The following is an 11,494-nucleotide window of genomic DNA, read 5'->3' as shown; positions in this document are numbered from 1 at the left end:
TGATAACTGTTGTGAAGACTCCTTCCCTCTGTGTTGGTATTTTGAGCTACTACATCCATGAGTATAGGTTAGATTCATTAAATTGTAGCAATTTACCCTTGTTTTCCTTTATAAAAAAAAAAAAATTAAAAAAAAAAAATTTTCCTCTAGTCGAGTTGTGATTATCAAGCCATCGAGGATAGGTCAAATGAGTACTATCTCCAAGTTTGGACATTTTTGTGTAGCTCCCCTCACTTCATATCAGCTGGATGATTCGCTCTCAGATCTATCCCTTTGTGGCTATGTCCTTGTCCATGGGCTCAGGTGTCCCCAGGTCTCACCACACTTTGGACCAGCCAGCCCTTCCTCTTCTCTCTCTCATCTCCAGGTATATACGAGTCAATCGACTGTGGTTGAACTCAGCCCATTCCTTCATTGCTGTCTTTCCCTCTCTTCAACTTACCAGTAGACAAATGTGGTTTCCAGCAAGCTTCCATGCCTGCTCATGTGTTCCCTTTGAGGTTCAGTTTTAGAGGGGGGTTTGTTCCTTCCATCTTCTTTTGATACTTTCTGCATCATTCAGTATTTTGCCCATAGAATCCTTCAGTATTTCAAGTTGAGATTTGAATTTTTACTTCAATTCTTTCAGCTTCAGGAATGCTGAGTGTGTTCTTCCCTTTTGGTTTTTTAACTCTAGGTCTTTGCACATTTCATTATAATATTTGACTATCTTCTCATGCTGCCTTACAGATTTTTTCTTTTACCTCCTCATTTCTTCCATTTGCTTTAGCTTCTCTACTAAGTGCCAGTTTTAGAGTCTTTTCTGGCATTCAGTTTGTTGTTTCATTCTTTCCTGGCTTTTAAATGACCTTTTGATTTCTTCCTATGTGATGTTGCTGTAATTCCACAGCTCTTCTAGTCTTCACTCAGTGTTTAATGCAGCCAGTTTGTTCATGAGGTGCTCTCTAAATTCAAGTGGGATATATTCAGGTCTTATTTTTGCTCTTGTAAGCTTATTTCAGTTTTCTTCAGCTTCAGCCTGAATTTGCATATGAGCAACTGATGATCTCTTCCACAGTCTGCCCCTAGCCTTCATTTTCTGAAGACACGGCGGTTTGAAGGCACTCATGATACGACTGGGGAGGAATTGCATCCTCAAAGTAGAGTTGACTCTAATGATGATGATGGAGCAAAGCTTTATGGACCTTTATTTGATGATGGGATGAGACTCAAAATGAGAAGAACGAGCTGCAAAAGTACATAATAGAACATGGAATATTCAAAGTATGAATCTAGTAAAATTGGAAGTCAAAATTGAAATGAACCACATAAAGAACAATATTCTAGGCTTTAGTTAGCTGAGATTGATTGGCCATTTTGAATTGGACAATCATGAAGTTTATTATGCTGGGAACAACAAAGTGAAGAGAAATGGTGTATTCAAAAAGAACATTTCATGATCTATCTTGAAGTACAGTTCAGTCTGTAATAGGATAATATCCATATTTTCAGTAGCCTCATATACATGTGAAAGCTGGACATTGAGTTAGGAAGACCAGAGAAGAATTGATACATTTGAGTTATAGTGTTGGAGGAGAATATTGAAAGTACCATGAACTGCCAGAAGAACAAGCAAATCTGTCTTAGATGAAGTACACCCAAAATGCTTCTTAGAAGTCAGGATGGTGAGACTTCATATTTCATACTTTGGACATGTTATCAGGAAGAACCAGTCCCTGGAGAAGAACATTATGCTTGGTAAAGTAGAGGGTCAGTGAAAAAGAGGAAGACCCCCAGTGTAATGTGGAACATGATTTTAGGGGTGATGGGAGGATGTTAGACTTGGTACTATGCTTAAGTTACTACAATCTTGGATAACCAAATGTTGAGAGTGTTTTTCACAATGGAATGTCTTTCGGCATGGCCCTTATAATGTTCCTTTAATGATTTTTTTTGACAGATATGTCTTGATTGATACACCTGGACAGATTGAAGTATTTACCTGGTCAGCTTCTGGGACAATCATCACTGAGGCCCTAGTGAGTATTCTAGAATCTGTTACTAAGAGTAACTAGAGGGCTAGACTTGGTTATCTTTTTATTGCTTGGGATTTTCCTGGAAAGGAGTTGTAGAAGCTCTGTACACCAAACCTAAAGTTGTTTTACCTTGTTAAGGAAGTTAGGAAAAAGAGTTGAAGACAGGTCATGAGCTTTTTGAGCAGGCTTGGGTTTTGGTTTTGTTTTGTTTTTTTGCTTTAGGCATCCTCATTTCCAACAGTTGTCATCTATGTAATGGACACCTCACGAAGTACCAACCCAGTGACCTTCATGTCCAATATGCTCTATGCATGCAGGTAATTGATTGTTGGTGGGCATAGTATTTCATTAAGGTATGAGATCTCCTGCTTTTCTCCTTCCCTCCCTCTCTCATACCCCTTCCTTTCTTTTACTTTTAATATTATTCTGTCATGTGTGCTTGCCCCTAGATTTGTGCTCATTCTGATTTGTCAGTCAGTTTAGTAATTGAATTGGAGGAGGGTCAGAAGAGAAGAGGCCTTGTGCCATAGACATTTTATTTTCTATGAGCAATTTCTGATCTCTTTCTTGTTAAAGTAGGTGCTGTATGAATATGAGTGTTTTGGTGGTTGCTTCTATTTGAATGAAATCCACATTTAAACAGAAACAAGCCTAAATGCTGCTTTTGTATGTGATGCTAAGGTTGAATGAAATCATAATGTATGGAAAGACTATGAATAAAAATTATTTTCCCTTAGTTCCAAAATGCACAGGTTTGCCCCAAGTGTAGCATCATTAGAAGAAGAAGGACATGCCTTGCTTTGTGTGTACACAAAAGTCATCACAACATTTGTCTTTTTTAATACTACTAGGGCTGTCCCTTTCTGTTAAATGTAAATGATGTTAATAATGTGTTGGTATTTGATTTTCAGCATCTTGTATAAAACCAAGCTGCCTTTCATTGTGGTCATGAACAAAGTAAGTGGATATTTCCTGGTCTGATTCAGTGTTTGTTTTTCCTTAGAACCTTGTGGTTTGTTGGAAGATTTGGGTGGGTGAGAAACTGCTAGAAATTACATTCAAGTTGTACTGAAAAAAGTCCTTGACATTTCTAGGAAATGGATGTAATCAAATTGAATGCAAATTTATCACTGACTCTAACCCAAAATGGTTTTAGTCTAGGTAGATTGCCCTTAATCTCAGTGTATAGGCTGTCCCTCACAATCAGAACTGTAAATGACTGTGGGACTACTGGTCTGTTAGAAGCAGTAATGTAAATAAAAGAACAAAACCTAAAACTTCCCTATTGTCAGTGATGGCTAGGATGCACGAGACTACTTGACTCCAAAGCTGAGAATATGCTGGCATCCACTGTGGCCGTGGTCATTTGGCAGTAGATAGTGAAGGGTTTGCTTCAACTAAGAGAACATTGATCTTCTTTTGATTAATAGATTCCTGTACTATAGTTGTGGCTCCTTGTGTCCTTATGGTTTGTTGTAATAGAAGGGGAAACAGAAAGAAGAAAATATGAATGATGTGCTATGTACTGTCAATTAAAAAAAATAACTTTTGCATTGTTTGATGTCTAACCTCATGTCTGATTGCTGATAATTGACTTCTCTCTGGTACAGACTGACATCATTGATCACAGTTTCGCAGTGGAGTGGATGCAGGATTTTGAGGCTTTCCAAGATGCCCTGAATCAAGAGACTACATATGTCAGTAACCTGACTCGTTCCATGAGCTTGGTGTTGGATGAGTTTTACAGTTCACTCAGGGTAAACTTTCTTTCCTACTCACCTGACAATCTTTCTAGATTACCTCTTAACCCACTAGACTTACTTTGGAACAACTTAGAAAGGAAGTTTACTATCATCTAAAAAATAAAATTTAAAGCATTATTTGCTAAAAACCAGAGGTTTAAGAGATAAGATAGACACCCTTCCCTTAGAGTTTATGGCTTACTTAGAAGAGAAAGGAATATACAGAATTAAAACATGAGATATATTGTAGTGAGTATCTTTAAAAAGGTTGGAATTGGGTGTGATGGTAGTGAGGGGGCAGATCACCTTTGAGATGAGATCCGCGTTAGATTTATGCCATGAAAGAAGTGGGTGGGACTTATGTAAGCAAAAGCTAGTGGGGAAGTATAGACAGTCCCCAGGTTACAAATGTCTGACTTAAGTATAACCTATCTGATTTTTGTACATTTCATAATTATGAACCAACTCCCATGAAACCTATTATATTAAATATTTGAGGTAATTACAGTAGTTTGTAATAATAAATAGGAACTCCTTACTTTGTGATGCACACCAGAATGTTATTTCTATGTTGTCAGGGTAAAGATGTACCTGGAAATGTTTCATGTTTGCATGCATAGGAAGGTACACTATCCACTATGTAAGGGGTCCTGGTGGCACTATAGGATATGCACTGGATGCTAATTGCAAGATTGGCAGTTCAAACCCACCAGCCACTCTCTGGGAGACAGATGAAGCTTTATGTTATCATAAAGATTTTCAGCTTCAGAAACCCTGTCCGGGAAGGTTTTAGGTTCGAATTGACTCGATGACACTGGGGTTTTATACTCTATATACTAAGACAAACATTTGACTAATTGATATTTGAAATGAACTGTACTTAATTGATCAGACTTATATATAAATTTGACTTAAAAACTTGTTCATAATATGAGGACTGTCTTATGTTAATTTCCAAGCAAAGGCATTAACCTTACTGTTTGTTTTAGCTTGACTTTTTCCTAAGACATCTTAACCTTAAAGTATCTAAACCTCTTTTCTGGTGGCTTTTTGTAATTTAAACAAAACCATATTTGACATAAAAAAATTTAGTTATTTCCTTACTGGAATTTGTGCCATTTTCACAGGTGGTGGGTGTCTCTGCTGTTCTGGGTACAGGCTTAGATGACTTTTTTGTGCAAGTTTCCAGTGCTGCAGAAGAATATGAAAGGTGAGAAAAAAGGAAAATCCTATTGAGGGTGTTCTTAGTAACCTTACAATTCGGATATGATAGTAGTTTTACCAGGCAAAGCATTTAGGTTTGCATAGTGTGTGTGTTTGATTTGCCATGCATATATGTATTGGATCTGACCACACGTCTGGGTAACAACTCTAATTAGGAGCAGGGGCCATCATACTTTTAATAGTAAATATTTTAGGCTTTGCAAGTCATATAGTCCCTCTGGCATCTACTCAATTGTATTATGTTCTAGCATATTACAAATGCTTTGTAAGACAAAAGCATCCATAAGCAGTAAGTAAATTAATGGGTATGAATATGTGCGTTTGATCTGAGTCTGTGATTAAAAGCATAGACTCTGTATTCAAACAAGTGTGGGTTGGATTTCTATTTCCTCTATTTAGTAGCAGGTTTTCCACATTTGTAGAATAGGGATAATAACATTTTTTGCTAAGATTGTTCTGAGGGTTATTTAAGAAAATATATCTAAAGCATCTAGCACCGTTGTTACACATAGTAAACACATTTCATAATAAATGGTTGGTATAACTGTTGTTAGATTCCTGGTGTAGTTTTGTAGAATCAGCACTGGACTGCAAACCACAAGGTCAGCAGTTGAAACCCACCAGCCACTCCTAGGAAACTATACAGGGTTGCTGTGAGTTGGAACTGACTTGATGGCATTTACCAAATAACTATTGTCAAGGTTAATGTTGAGGTTCCATTTACCTAAAGGAAAATGTCATCAGAGTACCTACGTACTTCTTAGGCCCATGGCTTAATAGACTGCTTATTAGCATGGTTTATTGGTCTTCATATTTAGCATAGATCCTAACAACCATATTGTGATTTTCAAACACATTATCTTGACAGATCAAAGTTTTTTTGTGTGTTATCAACTCTTCAAGAGAGACTATTTTTGTATCCTTTCATTATTGTCAAGGTTAAACTACATAATTATTTATTTGACTTCTAAAGCCAAATAGGCCTGGCTTTTCTTACTCACCTCAAATATTTATCCATATGATGGTGAGCACATCAACCTTGATCTCTCCAGTGTACACCCTTCAGCCCAGCAGTCAGGCCTTTAGCTCTGCTGATTTCTGGGTGGGATGAGTTGGTTGGCTGGTACCTTGGCTTTTTCTTTTTTCCTCTTCTTATGGTTTCCAAAGAGATACTGATTCTTTAAAAATACTATTTTGTCTGAAAGGACCTACCACATTATCTCATTCATCTTGGCCTATAAACAAGTTGTATACATTCTAAACTTTAAATGTTTAATAAAGAACCAGCTCACACATAAAAAACCTTTTTTTTTTTTTTTGTACATTGGTTTTTAATTAAGGACCTTCGGTAGATCTATTTGCTAAACGCTGGAGTTATAATTGTAAGTTGGTGGTTCAAACCCATCAGTCATTCCAAGCGAGAAAGATGAGGCTTTCTACTTCCATAAAGATGTATAGCCTTGAAAACCCTATGTAGGGTTTCTGCGAGTTGGAATTGACTCGATAGCAGTGAGATTGCTTTAGGTTTTTAATTCCATAGGTAGACTCTCGGTGACCAATCAAGACTTGTTACACCTAAATAATCAGTCAGGTGAGATCTTTAGTCATTGTCAGAGTCCTAGGAAAGTACAGTGATGGGAGTGAGGGTGGGAGTATGAGGCAGGATAGATTATTAGGCAAAGGAATTAAGAAAGTGTTCCTCTTTCCAGGGAATATCGTCCTGAGTATGAACGTCTGAAGAAATCATTGGTAAGAATGGAAGGTGCTTAAGTATTTTATAAAATATTTGTATGTATTTTACGGCCATCAAAAAACAGCCTCAAACATGTACTAACACTGATGACATATATCTATTTATTTTGACTATCAGTATACTCTTGTAGCCTAGTAGGTTATGAGTTGGGCTGCTAACCTCAAGGTCAGTAGTTTGAGTCCATGAGCCACTCCATAGGAGAAAGATGAGGCTTTCTGCTCCTGTAAAGATTTACAGCCTTGGAAACTCTTTACAGAGTCGCTATGAGTCAGAATCCACTCCACAGCATACCACCATCACCACCATCATCAGTATGACTATCTTTTGGACACTTGTTCATTTAAATTTATAAATGTGTATGTATGGTCTGATTGCAGAAAGGCTCCTTAATTAGTTTTATCCTGTTTGTGTGTATTTGAATTTTGAAAAATCTAATATTTCAAGTTTTATATGCTAAGTCCTTTAGTGTTATCTACCCCGACTCCAAAGGAGCTCTGGTAGTGTAGTGGTTATGAGTCGGGCTGCCAACCTCAAGGTCGGCAGTTCGAAACTACCAGCAGTTCCTTGGGAGCAAGATGAGGCCTTCTGCTCCTGTAAAGATTTACAGCCTTGGAAACCCTGTGCAGGGTCACTATGAGTTGGTATCGACACCACGGTACTTAACAACACCCCCACTCCAAGGTCCATTTCAAAGCTAGTTTTAGATTATTTTCTTTATAGAGAACAGAGAGACGGCTCACAACTCTTAACCCACATGATCAAGTGTCCTGCCTTCATAGAGGCTGCATTGGGCCCTTTATTACAGAGCCTTCCTACTATGTCTACTTGAGACTTCTTTCAATGTTTCTGTGTCCTATTTATGAATTCTCTAATTCAGTCAGTAGAAGCCTCAGGCAGAACTTCTGCTGTGGTCTGGTCCTACACTACTTAGTGTCTGTCCCTGTTTTAACCTTCCTTATCTGCCCCAACATTTAGAGTCCTGGTGTGGCACTCTGCGTTAATGTGTCAGACTGCAAAGCTGTGTGAATTGCAGTGTCGGTGGTTCAAGCTCACTAGCCGCTCCTTGGAAACCCTATACAGGGTCGCTATGGGTTGTGTCAGAACCTACTCGATATTTATTTAACAATAAATATTTGCATAGTTGCTTGTCTCTGCTTAGAAATCTAGTATCTAACTCGAGGTTTCCAAAAAATGTGATGATGTTTTTCTCTATATACGAAGGCCAGTGCACAGAGTCAGCAGCAGAAAGAACAGCTGGAGCGCCTTCGGAAAGACATGGGCTCTGTGACCTTGGACACTGGGACTGCCCCAGGTATGGGAGGTCTAGTCTGGTGGTGTTAGGAACTTCCAGGAGAGTATAGTTTTCTCCACTCAGTGGGAATATTGTCTATATATATATATGTTTGCATATGTATATGAAAGAGAAAAAGATAAAATTTATTTTTTGAAAATATATGACTAATTTGAAAAGGTGTGAAACAGTGAAAGATATATACAACTACCCTTTGGGTTATTCCTTCAGAAAGTTTTCAATTACTTTAGCAAAATACTTGATGTTTACCTAATTACTTTTTAACACCTCCCTCCTAATTTTGGAGTCCCAGTGTGGCACTGTGGGTTAATGCGCTAGATTGTAAAGCTGTTTGAACTTCAAGGTTGGTGGTTCAAGCTCACAAGCTGCTCCTTGGAAACCCTATGTGGGGTCGCTATGGGTCAGAATCTACTCAACAGCACTTAACAACAACAACAACAACTCCTAATTTTGTTTTTAATGTATGTTTTCACCTAACTTCAGATTTACTGAGGAGTGTTTACACAGTACAAAGCAGTGTCATGTACTGTTTAGCTAGATTACCCAAATGTTATCATTCTACAACATTTTATTCTTCTTTCTTTCATATATAATATAATGTAAAATATTTACAATATGAGCCCTGGTGTGCTTCTGTAGGATAAGCACTAGACTGCTAACCATAAGGTTAGCAGTTCAAACCATAGTGACTCTAAGGGAACTAACTAGATGAGGTTTTGTGCTCCTGTAAAGATTTACAGCCTCAGAAACCCTTTGAGTTGGAATAGCTATGAGTTGGAATTGACTTGATGGCAGTGAGTTTGATTTTTGGTTTATTTATAATATAAAATTACATATCTTTATATATAAACAAAAGGAGCTCTGGTAGCGTAGTGGTTGCGAACTGCAAGGTCAGCAGTTCGAAACTACCAGCTGTTCTGTGGGAGAAAGATGAGACTTTCTGTTCCTGTAAAGATTTCAGCCTCGGAAACCCTGTACAGGGTTGCTATGAGTCAGAACTGACTCTACGGCACATAACCACCACCACCATATATAAACAAATAAAACAACAACAACACTCCATTAATATATGTAATATACAAATAGAAGCATTTGTATGTCACATGTATTAATGCTTTTTGAATCCTAAAAGAGTATGTTAACATGACACACGTTTGTCTTTGAATAGTTTGGTGTATTTCCTAAAAACAAGGACATTAACTTATATGAGGGGGCTTCAAAAAGTTCATGGAAAAATTCCATTATCTTTTAATTCCGTTTTCTATGAACTGAAGCCTCTCGCACTGTTGTCTAATATATGGACCTTATTTAGATGTGGCCAGTTATCTTTTTTTTCCCCCTTGTGAATTATATGAATGTTTACAGAACAGATCTGTTTTCCATTCAGTAATTCAGATATATTTTTTTCATGTTCTTGACTGCAATCCCCACACTGTAAAACATCACTTATCCCATTATCTTCCTTGTTTCTTGTTTTCATTCTTTCTTTCCTAACCCTTCTGAACTTTGTCCTTGGACAAATACTACTCTTTTGATCTCAAATGGTTGATTATTCTAAGATGTTCAAACCTCCCCAGCATTATTGTGTTCCCTATATACTTGTCTGTGGTTTGGCTGAAATTTGAGCCATGGGGGTGAGTACATTTCCAGACCTGAAGGGTGGTTAAGGGCCATTGTCTTGGGGATTCCACCAGCCTCTTTCTGACCAATAAGCCTGGTTGTATTTTATGATTTTGAGTTTTGTTCTACATTTTTTTCCAACTCTATCCAGGATTTTCTAGTGTAATCCCTTTCAGAGGAGTTGGTAGTGGTAGCCAGGCACTATCTAGTTCTTCTGGTCTCAGGGTTGTGGATACTGATACTTGCGTGGCCCATTGGACTAATTGTTTTCATGCATCTTCAATTTTCATCACTCTTGTTTCCTCCTGATAGAAAGAGATCAATAGTTAGGTGAACCTTAGATGGCTGCTCACAAGCTTTTAAGACCCCATTCACGACTCACCAAAGTAGGATGCACAGAATTGTCTTTGTGGACTGTGTTGTGCCAGTTGACCTTGGTGTCCTCTGAAACTATGGTCCTGAGCCTCTAGGCCCAGCAACTCATTCCCTCTAGGTGTTTGGCCAGCTGCCTTATATATATATAGCACAAGAAAGTTCTGGGTATTCATTGCTGTCAGTTGTCCTTAGTCTCCTTTAATCTGGAACAGTTCTTTCTTTGTTTTTTTTTCCTTTAATAAATGTTTTATTGTGAATTATGTGATAGTTTATATGGGAGAACATTAGTTTTACGTTCATTCTATCATATATCGTTTCATTTCCATAGTTACAGTCTCGTCCATGCATCATCAGCCAATCAAAGGGTATACCCGGCAAGCCTGCCCCCCCACCCACCCCTGGTCGTCAGCACACAGCCCCTTTCCCTCTCTGGATCTAAAGTCCCCAGCCACTCCATCTCTCCACATTATTGTCTCTGCCTCTATCTCAGGCATCACTGCTTCTCTGGGTAGGGTCCCGCTCTCCACTCTTCTCCATTGATGGTTCCAAGGACCTCCGCACCTAGATTGAAAAGTTAATCACTCCCCTCCTTGCTATAAAATGTCCACCTTTACATTTCCAACCCTCACAATCAGTCCTGATAACAATTATTCACTATTGCATCACAAGAGATCCATCTGCATTTCATTTCATCAGCCCTGCCTAGACAGATTGGATACGACTCACTGGAGACTCTACCTTCTTCCACGCCCTCTGGATCTAGGTTCCCTCTTGAAAGCTTGTAAGCCAGTCACTTCTTGCCTTTGTAGCTCCCGCCCCCCCCCCATTATGGGTAGCCAATGTCCAAGTTGCCCATCCTTGTCTACTCTGTGTGGATGGGGTGGGAATGATTCTTGCAGTAAGGATTTGTTTCCTTTTGTGAGCTACTGCTCAAGTTCATCAAATTGTATCAGATGACGCTTTTTTCCTCTTTCTTCTTCGGGTTGAGCTCTGATTATCCAGTCATTGAAGCCAGGTCAAGTGGGTATTATCTGCAAGTGTGGGTGTTCTTGTGCCTATCCGTTCTCTTCTTATCAGCTGGATGCTTCATTCTCCACTCTAGTCCTCTGTGGTTGTGTCACTGACTCTGAGCCCAAGAGGCCCCACGTCTTGCCATACTGCTGGCTGACCAGGTCTCCACCCGGGTTCACAGGAGTCTATTGAATGTTGTAGGGCTTAGGTTGCCACTTCATTGCTGTTTTTCCCTCACTTCTCCTTATGGGTGACATGCGTGGTCGCCAATCAGAGCGTGCATTCCATTGAGTCTTAGTCTTGGAAGAGGATTTGCACTGAGAGGACCTGACCACTTGCCTTGATGTCTCCTGGACAAGCAACTTGCTTGTTCTTGTAGTAACAGTCGGTCTGCCTTTATTGTTTTGTATTTTTCTTGTAGGTCTTTCTTTCAAGAAGTATC

At 38.8% G+C, this 11,494-nt stretch overlaps 1 protein-coding gene across 2 annotated transcripts in view; it reads left to right on the top strand.

The window, feature by feature from the left end:
• The window catches only part of GPN1 (GPN-loop GTPase 1), a 64,714-nt gene that overhangs the window by 21,384 nt on the left and 31,836 nt on the right, over positions 1–11,494 (top strand). For both annotated transcript variants that reach the window (XM_006835183.1, XM_006835184.1), the window contains exons 6-12: positions 1,940–2,018; positions 2,238–2,332; positions 2,927–2,972; positions 3,626–3,772; positions 4,885–4,967; positions 6,691–6,730; positions 7,956–8,046. In XM_006835183.1, the coding sequence (XP_006835246.1) occupies positions 1,940–2,018; positions 2,238–2,332; positions 2,927–2,972; positions 3,626–3,772; positions 4,885–4,967; positions 6,691–6,730; positions 7,956–8,046 (581 nt within the window). The remainder of the gene's footprint in view (positions 1–1,939; positions 2,019–2,237; positions 2,333–2,926; positions 2,973–3,625; positions 3,773–4,884; positions 4,968–6,690; positions 6,731–7,955; positions 8,047–11,494) is intronic.

Source organism: Chrysochloris asiatica, unplaced genomic scaffold, assembly GCF_000296735.1.
Source record: "Chrysochloris asiatica unplaced genomic scaffold, ChrAsi1.0 scaffold00016, whole genome shotgun sequence".
NCBI lineage: Eukaryota > Metazoa > Chordata > Mammalia > Afrosoricida > Chrysochloridae > Chrysochloris > Chrysochloris asiatica.
The sequence above is the reverse complement of the archived record's forward strand: the minus strand, read 5'-3'. Positions and strand labels throughout refer to the sequence as shown.